Consider the following 18,435-nt stretch of genomic DNA (forward strand, 5'->3'; position numbering starts at 1 on the left):
GAAAAACAGAACAGGCGGATTGAGGCTACTGGCCTGGAGGAAGAGAAAGAGCAAACCTCTGCTCCTAAATAGCATCTTTGTGATTTTGAGCAAATATACTGTTATCTACCTCAGCTTCCTTATTTTGTGAAAAAGGAAAAGTATGTTGTGCTCCTTTTCTGTCTGCCTATGCTCTTTGGGGAATTCATTAGCTAATACACCTTGAAAGATGCTAGTCATCTTATAGTGTTGGCGATAATCTTACTGTCGCCATTTGCCTTTCATTTCAGGGTAGGCATCTTCATGGCAGCACAGACCTCAACGTGGCATGCTTTCCCAGGTCCTGCAGCTAGGTTACTTTATCCAAAAGAGCATTTATTTCTCCACTGTAGCTAAATTATTATTATTATTTTTTTCTTTACTGTGGTTAAAACCCAAAAGAGCATGCCATCCCTTCAGGCTGCTGACCTTGTCTGTATGTTCTCCAGGCACCCGAGCAGTGACAGTGTGGCCCAGACTCCGGAACTGCTACGGCGGTACCCGCTAGAGGACCACGCGGAGTTTCCCCTGCCCCCGGATGTCGTGTTCTTCTGCCAGCCAGAGGGCTGCCTAAGCGTGCGGCAGCGGCGCATGACCCTGCGGGACGACACCTCTTTTGTCTTCACCCTCACCGACAAGGACACTGGCGTCACCCGTTATGGCATCTGCGTCAACTTCTACCGCTCCTTCCAAAAGCGTGTGCCTAAGGAAAAAGGGGAGGCCGGGCCAGGGTCCCGGGGGAAGGAAGGGCCCCGAGCCCCCTGCGTCTCCGAGGAGGTGGGCCCTAAGACCTCAGAGAGCAGCCCGTCCCTACAGCCACCCAGTGCCGACTCCACCCCGGACGTGAGCCAGTCTCCGCGGGCCAGACGCAGGGCCAAGGCAGGGACCCGGTCCCGCAACAGCACGCTGACGTCCCTGTGCGTGCTCAGCCACTACCCCTTCTTCTCCACCTTCCGCGAATGTCTGTACACCCTCAAGCGTCTGGTGGACTGCTGCAGCGAGCGCCTGCTGGGCAAGAAACTGGGCCTCCCTCGAGGCATACAGAGGTATGGTTCACTGCTGCTGCTCGGAACAGGGTAGGTGTCTGGAGTTGAGATGTAGGTGGCTGGTGAGGGACGTAGGGATTTCCCTCTAAAGCCTGAGGTCCCTCAGACCTCCTTAAACGCTTAATGTTAATCCATGGAAGCGAAAGACTGCTGCAGAGTTAGACCTCCTTCCGTGATCGTGCTTGGAGTGATGCTGAGGAGTTGGGTGTTTCAGGATGGGCAGGACATGAAGTCCTTGCTGTGTGTACGTTCTTGTGCTTGTCATCACCCTTGTGTGCCCCCTGTGGCCCTGGCTGAGCCCATAGAGAAGTCTTCTCCAGTCGCCGTCGTCAGACTCTCTGTGGCTGCGCTGGGCTGCCGGGAGGCGTCTGCTCCCGCTGCTTACGTGTCTGCTCCTCAGGGACACCATGTGGCGCATCTTCACCGGATCGTTGTTAGTGGAGGAGAAGTCGAGCGCCCTGCTGCATGACCTCCGGGAGATTGAGGCCTGGATCTACCGCTTGCTGCGCTCCCCAGTACCTGTCTCGGGGCAGAAACGAGTGGACATCGAGGTCCTGCCCCAGGAGCTCCAGCAGGCTCTGACCTTTGCTCTCCCAGACCCCTCTCGATTCACCCTAGTGGACTTCCCGCTGCACCTTCCCCTGGAGCTTCTGGGTGTGGACGCCTGTCTACAGGTGCTCACCTGCATCCTGTTAGAACACAAGGTGAGAGGGCAGCGTTCCAGGCTGTTCTAGGGGAAGGGCTTTGAAGCAGAGGCTAGACCATCACAGATGAGGATTACGGACCACATCTTTTTCATCACTTTTCTCCAAGAGATAACGTGATCCGAAATATACAGTAGGTTCCCAGTGGGTGAGGGTTGAATTACGGTACCAGCATCACGTGGGTTAGGGGGCCCAGCGGTAAAGGGGCCCAGCCTGCCAGTGAAGGAGCCGTGGATTCGATCCCTGGGTCGGGAAGATCCCCTGGAGGAGGAGATGGCAGCTCACTCCAGTATTCTGGCCTGGGAAATCCCATGGACAGAGGAGCCTTGGCGGGCTACAGTCCATAGGGTTGCAATGAGTTTGACATGACTGAGTGACTTTGAGCATCATGTGGGATATATTCAGAGAGCTTGGCACTCAGCTGAATTATCCTCAACTGTACCAGCCTAATTCTCTGGAAATCTCAGTAACTCTGTGCTGATGAGTGACCCTGGGATTTGGGGAGTAAGAGCTAAGAAGGTAAAGGAATGATTCCAGGGAGGATTTGGGCAGTGCTTACACTGGGAGGCGACAGGCAGGGCAGGGTGGCGGGCAGTGATAAGTGTGGAAACTAAGGTCCCAGGGCCGTGGCCTTGGTGAAAAGAAATTAAATTGTAGTGTCAGAGGCTCTTTCAACTTCAGCCTTACTGATTCTGTCGAGCAATCCCTCTGGTACGGTTTGCGGCAGGTCGTGCTCCAGTCCCGAGACTACAACGCACTCTCCATGTCTGTGATGGCGTTTGTGGCGATGCTGTACCCCTTGGAGTATATGTTTCCTGTTATCCCACTGCTGCCCACCTGCATGGCGTCGGCAGAGCAGGTGAGTCTCAAGGCGCCTTCTGGCTTTGCCACCTCTCTTCTGACACTGCCCAGGTGAAGGCTCCATGCCCAAAGAAGTTGTAAATCAGTCCTGGTCCTGAATTCCTTGTCATAACTTATTTGTCCACAAAATCTGAACTGATCTGGTGGGAAAACCTAGGCTATTTAGGCTTTTTTTTTTTAAACTTCTTTTTTTGTATTGGGGTATAGCTGATTAACAGTGTTATGATGATTTCAGGTGAACAGTGAAGGGACTCAGCCATACATATACATGGATCCACTATTTATAGTTTTTATTTATCGCAGTTAATGTCAGGGATTATATGCTACTGGCTACCTCACTGCAAGTAGTACATAATATGTATAATACATACTATTACTTCTCTAAAATCTGAAGCATTCTGAACTTTGGAACACATCTGCCTTCAAGGAGGGATTGTGGACCTGTGTTTTCCTCCCTTGGAAAAATCTTGACCTGATAAGTGATCACAGTAGATTTTGGTTTTGTTCCTTGTCTTTTGCACAGCTGCTATTGGCTCCAACACCATACATCATCGGGGTCCCTGCCAGCTTCTTCCTCTACAAACTGGACTTCAAAATGCCTGATGATGTGTGGCTGGTAGATCTGGACAGCAACAGGGTGAGGCCCTTGTCTCAGGCTCCATGGGGCCTAGAATAGGAGTGTGTTCTGTTTTTCTAGATTACTGTCAGGAAGGTCCTAAATTTGTGGGTGATTGCTACTGTGAAACTCACTGAAACAACTTTTCTTTAAAAAAATGCTGCTTTTACTTTATTGTCTTGATAGGCTCTTGGTTAGGACCCAGAGAATTATAAGATTTCGTTTTTCTGGAGTTAAGTGTTTCCCCGCATCTTCCAAGAGCAGCAGAGCAGTTAACGGTTGCAGAATTATTTCCTACGGCGTAGGTCATCTACTGGTTTTCTCGGAGTGTAGTTTCTACTAAGAAACTGCATTTCAGTGCAGATTTTTAAAAAGTATATTATTAACATTCTGTGATGTGAATACATTCCAGCTTCGGTAGGTAGCCGTTATACGTGTTTGCCATAAAACTTTAGAGAGTAAAAATAGAAGTACAAAGAACGAAACAAAAGACGTGATCCTGGTACTGCCCTGGTGGTCCAGTGGCTAAGAGCCCATGCTCCCTATGCAGGGGGCCCAGGTTCGATCCCTGGTCGGGGAACTAGAGCTAAGAGCTTGCGTGCTGCAACTAAAAGATCCTGCACGTTGCAACTGAAGAACGCACATGCCTTCACGAGGCTGGGCGGTCCCCAGCACCCCAGCCAAGACCTGGCGCAGTCCCATGAGCCTGTTGGCCAGGGAGAGTCACCAAGAGCATTTAGGTATATTGTTTCCTTTCAGGTGTGTATATCTGTCATGTACATGCATATATCTGTGTATTTATATACATGCGTGTATGATGTGTGTGTTCGCACGTATATAATAGTATTGTATATATGTAAGGAGCTTCCCTGGTAGCTCAGATGGTAAAGAATCCGCCTGCCAAGCTGGAGATGCAGGTTTGATCCCTGGGTCAGGAAGATCCCCTGGAGAAGTAAATGGCAACCCATTCCAGTATTCTTGCTTGAAAAATCCCATGGACGGAGGAGCCTGGCGGGCTTCAGTCCATGGGGTCGCAAGAGTCAGACATGACTTCGTGACCAAAAACAACAACGTTGTGTATCTAATTTCCTGTTCTTGTTCCTTACCCTTACGTGAGAGAAACTCTGGAGCAACTAATTCTAAGGTCGCACCTTTGCCCTTTCTCTGGTGCAGGTGATTGCCCCCACCAACGCAGAAGTGCTGCCTGTCCTGCCAGAACCGGAATCGTTAGAGTTGAAGAAGCATTTGAAGCAGGTGGGTGAAGAGGGGAGCAAACGAGTAGGTCTCCTTAGCCGTGGGCGGGCTCCAGAAAAGCGGGGTATCTCATTTTGGGGTGCTGGGGTGAATCTCAGAAGAAGAGCCACTTAGATTCCTTTCCATCCATGGTGTGCACCCCTCCCACCACCCTCTAGTGCATAAAACCACCCTTCACTTTCTGCTGTTTGTCACAGCTGCCCTTCTTAATGGCCTAGGAATATTCTCTGTCTCCTAAGGAGGGAGTCAGCAGTTTGGACAGTCTGGCTCCTTTCATGTTTTTCTCTTGAATTGATCTCTGGTCCCTACAGAATCATGTCTTCAAAAATTCCTTCCTTTTGAGTAAACCCCATAAACGCATTTTCAATGATTGATTTTCTTCTTCCTCTGCATGCTGAACACAGTACCTGAAGGTAAACCGTGATGAGACCCTGGCCCCCGGCCCTGCCCTATGTCTTGTGTAGGACCTCCAGTAGATAGCTCTGTGTTTCTTTTTAGGAACTCCTCACTTGGAGAGTCTTCAGAAATCTCTCTCTGTGTTGTCTCAGTTACTTAGCAATACCTCTAGGTAAAATCTGTTTGGATTTACATGAGTTATTTTGTGTCATCCCTCTTGCTTTTTCTCACTTGGCTCCATCACTGCTGATACAATATGATATCTTGTTACAGCTGAGTCTGGTGAGGATAGCAAGTTCAGAAGATTCTCTAGCTGTCTTCCTTTGCTGTGTTTTCATTATCGATGATTGTTTTAGTATGACTAATGAGATGGAGAAGTACAGTCAGAATTGTGCTTTACGCGTTCATAGGAGCTAAGATCTCTGGGCTCACAGACCCTGTATTCTGACCCCTGTCACTCAAAGCGAGGTCCGTGGACCAGCGGCATTAGTATCACCTGGGCTTGTTAAACGTGCAGAATCATCTCAGACACACTGAATCAGAATCCGCGTGCCGTCACATCCCCAGGTGATTCCTATGCTTGATGACATTGAAGAAACTGCTGGCACTGCCCTGGTGGCCCGGTGGTTAAGAATCTGTCTGCCAGCGCAGGGGACATGGGTTCGGTCCCGGGTTGGGGAAGATTCCACGTGCAGCTTCTGAAGCCCATGTGCCCTGGAGCCCACCCTGTAACTGGAGAAGCCCAGCAGTGAGAAGCCTCCTCAGCACAGCTAGAGAGAGCCTGCACACAGCGACCAAGACCCAGTGCAGCCCTCAAGTAAACTGATTAAAAAAAAACAAACACTGCTGGTTTAGGCCAGTGGTTTTCAAACTGGCCCATGGAGCCCCTGAGGGTTGATTTAGATCGGGACCACTGAGCATGTGAGGCTCTGGGTTCCGTATATGCTTCAGAGAAGCTTTACTTTTATAGGTTTCTACTGTTGATGTTCCCACCTAGATCTCAACTGAAAAACAAGATTTCATAACTAAAACAAATTTGAAAACTATCACCTTGGACTTCAGGTGTGATCAAGTGGCTTTGATCAGATTGGCTTAAGCTGAAGATTGCGTAATTCAGATTATTTCCTAAAGGTTAAAGTCTCTGGATTCTTGTTTCAGAGAGGAAGGCTCTTTCCTAGGAATTGACGTTGGCTGGCCGCCCAGGACTCAGCCATCTGTGCGGGACTTCTTCTTGTTCCGCAGGCCCTCGCCAGCATGAGTCTCAACACCCAACCCATCCTCAATCTGGAGAAATTCCACGAGGGCCAGGAGATCCCCCTTCTCCTGGGAAGGCCTTCTAATGACCTGCAGTCCACACCTTCCACCGAGTTCAACCCGCTCATATACGGCAATGATGTGGATTCGGTAGATGTCGCAACCAGGTACAGGCAAGCCAACCAGACAGTCACAAGCTCTTAAATTGGGCCCTCCTCACTCAGTGACCTCAGGGCGAATTACTTCCATGAGCCCAGAGATTCTTTATTTATAAAATGTGTATAATACCTGGTTATATTTGCCACCTTAGTAAAAGCAGAGGAAATGGTTCATCATATTCCCAGGCCTTTTAGGCCTCGGGTGCAGACGGGGGTTGATGATTCTTCAAGGCACCTCTCCCCCTGGCTGTTGGAAGCTTGTAAAATGATGACGTCGGGAGGTGGTCCGAGGCCTCAGATCGTAGGGACCCTTGCTCTGCAGGGCGCGGCACTCAGGCCGTCTCACCACCCTCTTCTTCCCCAGAGTGGCCATGGTCCGTTTCTTCAACTCCCCCAACGTGCTGCGGGGCTTTCAGATGCACACGCGTACCCTACGTCTCTTCCCCCGGCCCGTGGTGGCTTTCCAAGCCGGCTCCTTTCTAGCCTCACGCCCCCGGCAGACTCCTTTCGCTGAAAAACTGGCCAGGACTCAGGCCGTGGAGTACTTTGGAGAATGGATCCTGAACCCCACCAACTACGCCTTCCAGCGGATTCACAACAGTGAGTCCCCGTCCCGCTGCCCACCTCCCGTTTTGTCCTCCTGATGGCTCTTCCCTGTGCTCTCTCATCTGCCAGTCTGCAGGCTGCCCCTGCCATTCTGATTTTGCTTGAGACTTTCTCCCACCTTTCTTTTACACTTTGCTTGCTTTTTCTCCCCCTGTTGCCCACTCGAGTCTCCTTTTGTTTTCCTCCATGGGTAGACATGTTCGATCCAGCTCTGATTGGCGACAAGCCCAAGTGGTACGCCCACCAGCTGCAGCCCATTCACTATCGAGTGTATGACAGCGGTTCCCAGCTGGCCGAGGCACTGAGCGTACCGCCCGAGCGAGACTCTGACTCTGACCCAACTGATGACAGGTGAGCAGCAGGAGGGTTCTCAAAGGCTAGAAGGCTCTCACTAGCAAAGTGGCCAGATTTCATAGGGTTTAGACATTGGTCTGCAAGGCCTTGTATCATACATAGTTCAGTTGATTTCGTGTTTGTTTCCTCATTCTCTATCTTGTTCCCTGATCTTGAGTTACAGGTGCTCCTCTGTTGGTTTCCTAATGTGGGTTGCCGATTCTTATCTCTGCCCCCTTTTTCCTGTTTTGTTTTTCTTGCTCTTCACTCTGCAGCGGGAGTGACAGCATGGATTATGACGACTCGAGCTCTTCTTACTCTTCCCTTGGTGACTTTGTCAGCGAGATGATGAAGTGCGACATCAACGGTGATACTCCTAGTAAGTATACTCGGAGAAACTAGCCGCTCCAGGTGGGGTTTGGGGTTCTGCGATGGCAGGTCTGCAGCTGCCATCTTTGAGGTTTTTTTTTCTTTTTTTTAAAGAAAACTTAATAAAAATTAGTCTTTTAATTGGAGTATAGTTGATTTACAGCGATAGCGTCCACGGCACAGCACAGTGAGCCCGCCAGACACATCTTCCTTGGGTTTTGGCAGGCGTGGACCCTCTGACACACGCGGCGCTGGGGGATGCCAGCGAGGTGGCGATTGATGAGCTACAGAACCAGAAGGAGGCAGAGGAACCCGGCCTGGATGGCGAGCACTCTCAGGAAAACCCGCCGCTGCGCTCTAGCTCCAGCACCACTGCCAGCAGTAGCCCCAGCACCGTCATCCACGGCGCCAGCTCTGTACGTGAGGGCTCGGAGGAGGGGATGCGTGAGAACGGTGACTTGAGGTGTGGGGCCTCATCTCTGTTGGGAAAGCTGGGGTGAAACTGTCCACTCAGTTTGCTGCTTTCTCCACATTGCCCCCAGCCTCCTCTCCATAGATCCTATAGTTTAGAGCCTATGAAATACAGTCTGAGCCCCGAAGGAGGACCCGCAGCCCTGTTCAGGGGTGAGCTGAGATTTTCCCCCTTGTGTACTTTGTGCAGAGAGAACAGGGGTGTCACGGAGATGCTTCTCACACACGCCTCAGGCTCAGAATCTACCAGGCCTGGCTCGGCCCTGCCCAGCTGAGAAAGACAGGAAGGCACCCCAGGCGCCGGGTGACCCCTTTGTATTTAATATGTCCCCAGGAACCTGTCAACTCAACAGAGGTGGACGATAAGGCGGCAGGAGGCGTCCCCAAGTCCCTCCCCACCATGCCTCCTGGCGTGGGCAAGTGCAGCGTAGACAGACGTCAGCCAGAAACGGGAGAAGGTTCAGTGCGCCGGCAAGCCTCTGACAGTCCGTGCCTCCAGCCCCAGTATGGCGTTCCCCCTGAGGAAGACGATGAGCAGGGTGAAAGTTACACCCCCCGACTCAGCCAGCATGCCAGTGGCCATCGGTGAGAGCCTGCGGGTGCCCCTAGAGGGGTGACGGAAGGACCTCACCCCGTGGGCCCTGGGGCGAGGGTGGGCCAGAAAGTCTGGGCAGTCTGAAGGCTCGTGAGGCCTGGCATCCCCAGAGGCGCGGGCTTGATCTAGACCTGCCTGTAGGAACCACGGGAAGGGAGTGCAGTGTGGTCGGGCCCCTCCGCCCAGGACTCGGCACCCCTGCCTGGGGGCTCAGAGGTGCCACTGTGTGTTCAAGGGGTCAAAAGCTGCTGCGGCCCAACAGCTTGAAACTGGCAAGTGACTCAGACGCAGAGTCGGACTCCCGAGCGAGTTCGCCCACCTCCACCGTCTCCAACAACAGCACGGAGGGCTTCGGGGGCATCATGTCTTTCGCCAGTAAGTACCTGAGGCTCCTCCTGCCTGGGTCCCATCTCCTGTCCGACAGGGCCTGACCACAGCAGATGCTGCTTACGGCTTCAGACATAGGGCTGGGTTGGCATTGTCAAGCTCCTCTTCAGGTGGTTTGAGCGATGCCAAATAAGGTATTTTCGGGGGAAGTCAACAGAGAACAGGGACAGATTAGTCACTGTCTTTATGCCTGGAGGTTTCGGTCTGTTTGGGGGTAAGACAGCTGGCTGTTGAACTGAAAAGGAATCATTTTATTAAAATCATAACCCTTGTACATGTATTTCCTGGTAATGTTCTGGTCAAATTTGATTTGAGATTTATGTTTAATATCTTCTCTGCCTGGGGGAAGGACTTTTTCACGCACACACCTTGAAATCTATCTGACACGGGCTTGTACATAGAGAATATTACCAGAAATGAGGGTGGTGTCGGTTCAAGATTAAAGACAGACTAGGGGCCAGAGAAGGCCATCACGGGGGGGTCACTGTGATGGTGAGGTTTTTTTTTTTAGAAGCCCGGAAGGGAGAGTACCAGCGTCAGACCGGAAGTGCGTTATCTGCCAGGCGTTTGCACTGGGCTGGCAGTAGAGGAGAGGCTTGGGTGTTACCATGGGAGGCAGCCAGAGAAAGTGGTTCCTGGGGGTTCTGAGCATTCCTGGCAGTAGCCCTTTTGTTTGTCCTAAGTTAGCTGTGGTCCTTTCTAAGCTTAGGTGAGGGGCTCTGGGATTACGTCTGAAGAGGAGGAGGGTGGAGGTGGTGCTCCAGCCCCTGGAGGGGAGTGCCCGTGCTACACCCCCCTGACGCATGGCTCTCACCCGCCCCCTGGACAGGCAGCCTGTATCGGAACCACAGCACCAGCTTCAGCCTTTCAAACCTCACGCTGCCCACCAAAGGAGCCCGAGAGAAGAGCACGCCCTTCCCCAGTCTGAAAGGTGACTACCGCCCTCCTTCTGCCAAGCCGAGGTCCTCCGGGAAATATTTCAGGCCCGTGGGTGCTTGTCAGGAACCCCGTGTATGATGAATTATCTGACCCGGCTGTTGCCTCTCATATAATGCTTCTCGTGGCTCTCTCCACACATCGTATGAGTTCTCTGCTGGTTTTCAGATGGAAACTGTCTTTTGTAGCTAAAGAGAAGGCCCTGTCGTGTCATTTAGGATAACGGTAACTGGGGGATTACTGCTGCTTCCGGAGGCAGCCTTTGTCAGAGGCACGTAATCCACATAGGGCTCCTTGGCTGCCACCAGTCTTCTGCCAGGCTCCTACTGTGTGGACTCAGGACAGACTCCATCCTAAGGAGCTGGCCCACCAGGGGCTGGTTGTGAAAAGACTGGCAGTGTTCACAGAGTCAAGAGACCTCTCACTTTGGCTTGCTGTCAGCTCAGGGCCCCGTGAGTGCAGCATTGGTTGGCATCGAGGGGCAGTTAAGACCTCACTGGATTTTCATTTGCGATCTCTGAGTTTGACGGGCTCTTTTGAATTTACTCTGACTTTTGTTTATTTCCTTTGGAGTTTGTGCTGAAATATTTAATCAAAGAAGAAAGCCAAATGAGCAGCAGTTTCATGTATTTTTTAACTGGCCTGTCTCCCCACCAATTAGTAAATGTCAGGAATCTCAGGAACGTTCTTTGGTGGGGATGGGGGTGTAGGGTAGATGGGCAGAAGGGCATCACGGCTAGTGGTGCGTGTAGGGAGCTCACCAGGCCTGCAGGGCGGATCGGCCCAGGCGCGGCAGCTTAGGGACGGAAAGGCAGCAGTGTCGCTGACTCTCGTTTGACACAGCTGCAGGGGGCAGGCGTTGCCACGCTCTCATTGCATGCAGGCGCTTCAGTCCATCCGGACGCTTCACTCCATCCGCTGCACTGGTCCCTTCCACCCACTCCCATCCTCAGCCTCACCGCCTCCCCTTGACGCCATCGGGGGGCACTTCCCTCTGTCTCCCTGTGGGCCCTCCGGACACCTATGCTGGATGTTTCATGAAACAGCTGTCTCATACGCATGCGTTCGTTGAGTACCTAAAGGCTCCTGGTGTCATTCCCCTGCTTCTGGCTCGGAGAGGCCATAGTCTTAAGGACAGTCTTTCCCAGAGCCTGGGCTTGTCCCCTTGGCCGCTCGGCTTCCAGCCTCTGGAGGTGCCCGAGAACGAAGGTCACAGGCACTAAGCTTCGGGAGGATGCTCAGACGACCTGACTGGCCGCTCCACCGCGGGGTGCAGGGGGGTGGTATCGTGCTGCAGCTACTAATTGTGTATTTTGTGTCCCAGTATTTGGGCTAAATACTCTAATGGAGATTGTTACTGAAGCCGGCCCTGGGAGTGGTGAAGGTGGGTCTTGCCCGTGAGCTCTGCATGATCTTTTTTCTCCTAGCATCTCCTGTGCCTGCCCGAGGGCCATCCTCCTCCCGGAGCAAGCGGCCTCACCTCGAGTGGCCCGCCTTGCCCCGCTCCCCCGTGCTTGCCCGTGGGGCGTGCTGCTGGTGCATGTGGAGCGGCCTGAGTCTCCATCCCCACCTCCTCCACGCGGCTGGCCTCCACCTGTGTGTGCGCGACACCCTGGGGCCGCCCGCACCCAGCCCTCCTGGGAGTGGGTGCGGAGCGTGGCTGTCCGGGGGCTGCGCCGAGCCTCGCTCCTGGACCCCAGGAGTGACGCCGTCTCCTCCTGCCTTCCTAACTGCAGGAAACAGGCGGGCCTTAGTGGACCAGAAGTCATCGGTTATTAAACATAGCCCGACCGTGAAAAGAGAGCCTCCGTCACCCCAGGGCCGGGCCAGCAACTCTAGGTAATGAAGGGAAGCGCTGTTTGTTTGTTTTTTGTTTTTTTACCCCTGTGTAAACATTGACTTATTTATTTGGCTGCGCTGGGCTTAGTTGTAGCACTCGGGACCTTTGATCTTCATTGTCATGTGGGATCCTTAGTTGTGGCATGCAGGCTCCTCAGTAGCAGTATATGGGATCTAGTTCCCTGAGCAGGGATCAAACCTGGGCCCCTTGCATTGGGCACGCCCCAGAAGTCCCCAGAGCCGTTTGAGAGGTTCTCAGATGGAGGTAGCGATTCCTGTACCAAACCTGAGGGGTGCTAAAGAGAGAAAGAGAGGTGAAACCCCTCCCTACTCTGACTCGGCCCCCGTGAGGCAGCCGTTGCTGGTGGTGTGGAGGAGGGTGGGGCCAATACTGGGTCCTTGGGCACACCCAGCCGTCTGGAGGGGTGGGCTTCGCAGGGGACCTGGTGCTTTGGAAAGTGGCTTCAAGTTTTTGCCCCCGGCGGCAGACATCTAGCCTGGTGAAAGTGGGGGATGCTCTGCCAAGGAGCCGCTGACCCCAAAAGTGGTGTGTGGACCCCCCCCACCCACAGTGAGAACCAGCAGTTCCTGAAGGAGGTGGTGCACAGCGTGCTGGACGGCCAGGGTGTCGGCTGGCTCAACATGAAGAAGGTGCGGCGGCTGCTGGAGAGCGAGCAGCTGCGCGTCTTTGTCCTGAGCAAGCTGAACCGCACAGTGCAGTCCGAGGAGGAGGCCCGGCAGGACATCATCCCCGACGTGGTCAGGGCCGGGGCCGGGGGTCGCCCAGGGAGGAGGGGCGGAGACGCCGCGCTGGAGAGAGCAGCGCCCACTCTCTACCCCGGGCTGTCATTGCAGGAGGTCAGCCGGAAGGTGTACAAGGGCATGTTGGACCTGCTCAAGTGCACGGTCCTCAGTCTGGAGCAGTCCTTTGCCCACGCCGGCCTGGGTGGCATGGCCAGCATCTTCGGGCTCCTGGAGATCGCCCAGACCCACTACTACAGTAAAGGTAGGGCTGGGACCAGCAGGGCGGCATGCCGTCCGCAGAGAAGGGACTCGGCCCCTTGACGGGGCTCCCAGTGCCAGGCTGCTTCCTCTGAGGCTCTGGGCTTTTCTTTTCTAGCACGTGTTTTTATGGGCGGATGTTCTGTCGTGGGAGAGAACGAGGCCCACTTTTCTTTCTCTGCACTTCTTCCCTTCCGCCTTCTCCTCTGTCCTCGCTTCTCCCACCTCATTCCACACCTGGACTCTCTCTCTTTTTTTTTTTTAAAGAAACACTTACTTACTTATTTGGCTGCTCAAAGATAGTCTTAGTTGCAGCAAGTGGGATCTTTAGTTATGGCATGCAAACTCTCCATTGCAGCACGTGGGATCTCGTTCCCTGACCAGGGATCGAGCGCAAGCCCCCAGTGTGGGGGGCTCGGGGTCTTAGCCACTGGCCCACCAGGGAAGTCCTCTCCGTCTCCTTTGACCTCTTCGTGTGTTTCATCTTTTCCTCAGAACCAGACAAGCGGAAGAGAAGTCCCACGGAGAGCGTCAGTACACCAGTCGGCAAGGATCCTGGCCTGGCTGGGCGGGGGGACCCAAAGGCCATGGCCCAGCTGAGGGTCCCCCAGCTGGGACCTCGGGCACCAAGTGCCCCAGGAAAGAGTCCCAAGGAGCTGGACACCAGGAGTCTAAAGGAAGAGAACTTTGTGGCATCTATTGGTGTGTATCATGTGTTGAGTATGCTGGAGGAGTTCTGGCTTTTTCAGTGTCCCTGCCTCCTTTCAATTCATCCAGAATCCCACCTCTCTCTTCCCCACGCTTTGCTTTCCAGGCAGGGAGACAGACTTGTGTCCATTTCTAGCCGTGTCTCTTTACTTCTCTATCCCTTATGATTTATTTACACTCACCATCACCTGAGCCTTAAAGGAAGAGTGGAAGTTTTGGTTAGGGGGCCCAGTGGAGCTCACTGCCGGAGTCTGAGCTGGACTCGCCGTCCCTCCCTCTCTCATTTACACTGGGATTGCTTCACGTAGTGGAGAGTTCCTGGAAGCTGTAAGGCAGTTTACGGATGCATCTCTGGGCTGTAACACTGTGATGGTCTGGGTCTCTACAGCCAGCTTCCCCCCCGACCCAGGCATCACACTGCCCTCGGACTTGCTCCTCTTGGGCATGTCCGGCCACCCCACCTCCCTGGGTTCTAGACCTTGAGGTCCAGAGTTCTGAGTCAGCTCTTCCTCGCTGGACTTGGTATGAGAGCTCGCTTTACCTGTGGTGTTTCTCCATTCCCACTGAGGCACCGCCTGGTGAGCTCTCGGAGCATCAGTCTGACTCACTCCCCACCTGACCTAGAGTCCTCTAGGTTGTGCCTCTCTCTTTTTCTGGTTCTAGATCCCCGGGGAACATGCTTCTAACTGAAGCGTGTTTTTGCCACATCCATGATCTGGCCTTCTCTAGCCGGCAGAACACTTTCCTGGAGGCAGCCAGCCATGCCTGTCTCCTCCCTGTTGTGACGCTCTAGAAACTGTACTGACCCCCCAGTCTGGAGATCTGGCCCCCAGCAAGGAAAATGACTTTGGACAGATCGCTTCCCTTCAGGGTCTGTATCTCCTCACCTGGGAAGCGAGGAGATTGGACCGAGTAGACTTTAAAGTTCTTTCAAGAAAAGAATTGCTGTGATGACTGTTCCCTCTTCTCTACCCCTACTCAGATGCTCTTCTTGACCATTTAGGGTTCTCTGCCACCTCTACCGGCTAAGATGGGTCTTTTGGCAGGGCAGGCACTGATTCTGAGGGTAAGCAGGTGTTTTGGTAGCAACGGGGAAGGATACTAGCTGCCTGCACAGGTGTTCTCTGTCCAATCCAGAGGAGCACCCAGATCTGTGCTGATGCTTCTGGGGCCCCGTGGCTGCACGAGGTGATCCTCTGTCTGATCTGGAATCCTTAAAGTTTGCTGTTCCCCGGCTCATTTGGCAGAGCGAGCACAGTGTGGTGGAAGCTCTCCCTGGCCCAAGGTTACGTGATCTTGAGCAAGTGTTTCAGCCTCGTCAGGGTCAGTCTCCTCGCACCAGAACGAAGGCACTTGATCAGAGGATTCTCTGTCTCTGACATTCCGCAGGATTTTCACTGACGCATCGAGATGCGGAAAGGAATTTAGTTCTTGAACTGGGCGGCAGGGGGAAGGCATTAGATCTCTCGATGTTTCACCCCCTACCCCTCCCCTCAATGAAGATCTCTCTTGATTTGTAGCCCTGTGCCTGAGACAGAAGCAGCTTGGGTGGGTGGGGTTTCCATTTCATCTGTCTGACCAGCCTCTGACTCTCTCTGTCTTTCTCTCCTGCTTACATTGCATCTGGGGTAGAATTGTGGAGCAAGCACCAGGAAGTGAAAAAGCAAAAAGCTTTGGAAAAACAGAGTAAGGAACAAATGCCCCTTCCCGTTCCCAAGTCTCCCATACCTGCCAACTCCCCAGGTCCAGTCGGGGCAGGCCCCTTGGTCAGCCCCGCCCCAAATTTGCTCTTGGGGGGTATTTGGAACGAAAGCAGGTAGGTGGTGTGTGACACTTAGGTATGTGCTCGTAGGCTGCTGCTGCCCCTTCCCCTTGCGGTAAACCAGGCGGTGATCAGGGCATCCGCTGCGTAAAGGCCCCCAGAGCTGGGTTCTCTGTCGCCCCAGAGTTGGTGGGGAGAACGTTTGCCTACTTCAGCGCCCCTCATTGGCTGAGTCTCCCGCACCCACTGGAAGGCCTGTGGGCACAGTTGGCAGAGATGGTTGCTGTCCCTCCGTGTTGAGTCTGCAGCCTCCCGGCTCTCTGGTGGCTTGCCTAGGCACGCTTTCTCGCTTCCTGTCATTCTGTCCTTCTGCCATACCATTGTGGATGGGCGGGAAAGATGGGGGTGCCTTTTAACCCAGAACGTGGAAGCTGAGGGGGGGTGGGCAGTGTCCCCTGAAACAGCTGGTGTTCTTTAATTCCCTGGGCTCCCCCTACTCTGGTCCCTGCAGAGAGATTTACGGGAAAGTGCAGGGACCGGGGGACCCCAAAGGCCCTCAGGCCCCGGTGAGCGCTGACCCGGAGTGCGGTGGAGCGTGGTTGGTTTGTGTAACTTTTCCTCCTTAGGATGATGCGGTCAGAGTCTTCTCTAGCTAAGAAGGTGGCTGCAGAACCCCTTGAGACCAGGTCTGATTTTTCCCTACCTGGTTCTTAAGGCATCTGGGGACTTCTTCTTCCAGCGGGGCCCGAGTGAGTGGCAGTCCCTGGAAAGGTGACTGGGACATGCGGAGCAGGTCTGGGGCCAGGCCGTACCTCTGTCCCACTCCCTTGGCCAGCCTGCCCCTAGCCTGTGTACCGAGTAACACAAGTCTTCCCCTCCTCAGGGCCTGAAGTAATCAAACCCACCTTTGACCTTGGTGAGACCGACGAGAAAAAGTCCCAGGTCAGCGCAGACAGTGGTGTGAGCCTGACATCCGGTTCCCAGGTTTGTGACAACCTTGTTCAGAATCGTGAGCGTCAACAGTTTGCTATCTCAGAACACTTTAAGACCAAAACAAAAAGACAACCTTGAAACATCATGAATATCCAGTCTCAGAGGAATGGTGAAATAAGTGTAATATATCCATGTAATGGAGAAGGAAATGGCAACCCACTCCAGTATTCTTGCCTAGAAAATCCTGTGGACAAGGGAGCCTGGTGGGCTGCTGTCTGTGGGGTCACACAGAGTCAGACACGACTGAAGCGACCTAGCATGCATGCATGCATTGGAGAAGGAAATGGCAACCCACTCCAATATTCTTGCCTGGGGAATCCCAGGGACGGAGGAGCTTGGTGGGCTGCCGTCTGTGGGGTCGCACAGAGTCGGACACGACTGAAACAACTTAGCAGCAGCAGCAGCATCCATGTAATGCAATATTAGTATCCATTAATGACTGTATTTTCAAAAATCTAGTGACGTGGGAAAGTGTTTACAAAGCTATATACAGGGTGAATCAGATTTTACTTTAAAAATATACATAGAAAAGACTGAAAGGAAGTATGCTAGGATTTAATAACAGTGATTAACGTGGGTGGTAAGTTTATGGCTTTTTAAAAAAATTTCCTTATTTCTTTCGTGTATTTTCCGTAGCAAGCACGTATCTGTTTCCCATTCATTGTTTTTCTTATTCTGTAAGTCCTACATATTTTATATTCAGGAAAAAGGGCTGATTTCTCATGACCTATCCAGGGATGACAACAGAAGGGTGGGGATGGGAGGAGGAAGAAGATACAGTGTTTCTTAGGGAAGGAGAGTGTGGATGGATCTCCTCCCTGCTGTGTCTGAGTCCGCGTGTCTCGTTTCAGAGGACCGATCCAGACTCTGTCGTCGGCGTGAGTCCCGCCGTGATGATCCGAAGCTCAAGTCAGGACTCTGAAGTTAGCACCGTGGTAGGGGAACACCACGCTGGCGCCTTGGTGGGCGGGGTGTGGGTCCCCTTTGGAAGGGGTTTCCTCTCTCCTGTGGAGGCTGGCCTTGCTGTCAGGTCAGCTGGGTTCTCTTGGTGGAGACGTGTACCTGTCGTAGGTCCTTGTCTGTGGGCTCAGACCCTGAGATTTCACCCAGGGCGTCTCCTCATCTTGTAAAGAAGGTACTTCCAGAGGCTGTCTTAACACGCCTTTGAGGCTGGGTGGTTTTGTTTTTGTTTTTGTTTTTTCACGGCAGCAGAAGGCTCTAAGAAGCTTGGCATCTCTGGGACGCACCCCTGGGGGAGATCCCTTACCGCCTTTCTTCCTTTGCAGGTGAGCAACAGCTCCGGAGAGACCCTGGGAGCAGACAGCGACCTCAGCAGCAGTGCGGGCGATGGCCCAGGCGGCGAGGGCAGCGCCCACTTGGCAGGCTCTCGAGGCACCTTGTCTGACAGTGAGATCGAGACCAACTCTGCCACCAGTGCCATCTTTGTAAGCTCAACGGGATGGGGCTAGGTTAGAAAAGGTTGAAACTTAGGAGGCAGTTAGGAGGCAAAAGGGAAGGCCAGGCATGGATAACCTTCGTATATCTGACCTCAGGAAAATGTTTCTTAAATTAGCTCTTTGCAGAGTCATCCGACGCCATGCTCTGGGACTTTCAGAACCTTCTCCTGAATCATTGATGAGTTAGGCTTCCTGCCCAGTCACATAAGGGCTTCGACTCCTATGTGGCAATAACCCCTGTGTTTAAAATAAACAAAGTGATGCCTTTGTGGCCACGTCAGGGCAGCTGCAGCTCTCATTTTGTCCCAGTCAGCCTGTTTTTATTCTGCTCACTGCTTTGTTTATGTAGCACCTTACGAAGAAGGCACTGGCACCCCATTCCAGTACTCTTGCCTGGAAAATCCCATGGAGAGAGGAGCCTGGTAGGCTGCAGTTCATGGGGTCGCTAAGAGGCAGACATGACTGAGCGACTTCACTTTCACTTTTCACTTTCATGCTTTGGGGAAGAAAATGGCAACCCACTCCAATGTTCTTGCCTGGAGAATCCCAGGAACAGGGGAGCCTGGTGGGCTGCCGTCTATGGGGTCGCACAGAGTCGGACACGACTGAAGCGACGCAGCAGCAGCAGCAGCAGCAGCAACAGTTATTCGAAGCTTTCCTTTGTGAATAA

At 53.1% G+C, this 18,435-nt stretch overlaps 1 protein-coding gene across 30 annotated transcripts in view; it reads left to right on the forward strand.

Annotated features, from left to right (window-relative positions):
* Positions 1 to 18,435, forward strand: part of MADD (MAP kinase activating death domain) — a 40,155-nt gene that overhangs the window by 3,930 nt on the left and 17,790 nt on the right. For 5 of the 30 annotated variants that reach the window (XR_006056432.2, XM_042233479.2, XM_042233501.2 and 2 more), the window contains exons 3-24: positions 468 to 1,064; positions 1,465 to 1,768; positions 2,496 to 2,627; positions 3,153 to 3,266; positions 4,419 to 4,499; positions 6,138 to 6,316; positions 6,672 to 6,907; positions 7,108 to 7,264; positions 7,522 to 7,625; positions 7,841 to 8,031; positions 8,421 to 8,671; positions 8,917 to 9,056; positions 9,898 to 9,999; positions 11,329 to 11,388; positions 11,741 to 11,843; positions 12,416 to 12,602; positions 12,699 to 12,849; positions 13,341 to 13,547; positions 15,186 to 15,239; positions 16,199 to 16,299; positions 17,160 to 17,243; positions 17,595 to 17,753. Coding sequence is in view for 29 of the 30 variants with exons in the window: in XM_042233479.2 (XP_042089413.1) it covers positions 468 to 1,064; positions 1,465 to 1,768; positions 2,496 to 2,627; positions 3,153 to 3,266; positions 4,419 to 4,499; positions 6,138 to 6,316; positions 6,672 to 6,907; positions 7,108 to 7,264; positions 7,522 to 7,625; positions 7,841 to 8,031; positions 8,421 to 8,671; positions 8,917 to 9,056; positions 9,898 to 9,999; positions 11,329 to 11,388; positions 11,741 to 11,843; positions 12,416 to 12,602; positions 12,699 to 12,849; positions 13,341 to 13,547; positions 15,186 to 15,239; positions 16,199 to 16,299; positions 17,160 to 17,243; positions 17,595 to 17,753 (3,694 nt within the window). In the remaining variant the exon portion in view is untranslated. The remainder of the gene's footprint in view (positions 1 to 467; positions 1,065 to 1,464; positions 1,769 to 2,495; positions 2,628 to 3,152; positions 3,267 to 4,418; positions 4,500 to 6,137; positions 6,317 to 6,671; positions 6,908 to 7,107; positions 7,265 to 7,521; positions 7,626 to 7,840; positions 8,032 to 8,420; positions 8,672 to 8,916; positions 9,057 to 9,897; positions 10,000 to 11,328; positions 11,389 to 11,740; positions 11,844 to 12,415; positions 12,603 to 12,698; positions 12,850 to 13,340; positions 13,548 to 15,185; positions 15,240 to 16,198; positions 16,300 to 17,159; positions 17,244 to 17,594; positions 17,754 to 18,435) is intronic. The other 25 variants (XM_042233491.2, XM_042233498.2, XM_042233510.2 and 22 more) reach the window with 11 other exon arrangements.

This window comes from Ovis aries, chromosome 15, assembly GCF_016772045.2.
Source record: "Ovis aries strain OAR_USU_Benz2616 breed Rambouillet chromosome 15, ARS-UI_Ramb_v3.0, whole genome shotgun sequence".
Classification (NCBI taxonomy): Eukaryota; Metazoa; Chordata; class Mammalia; order Artiodactyla; family Bovidae; genus Ovis; species Ovis aries.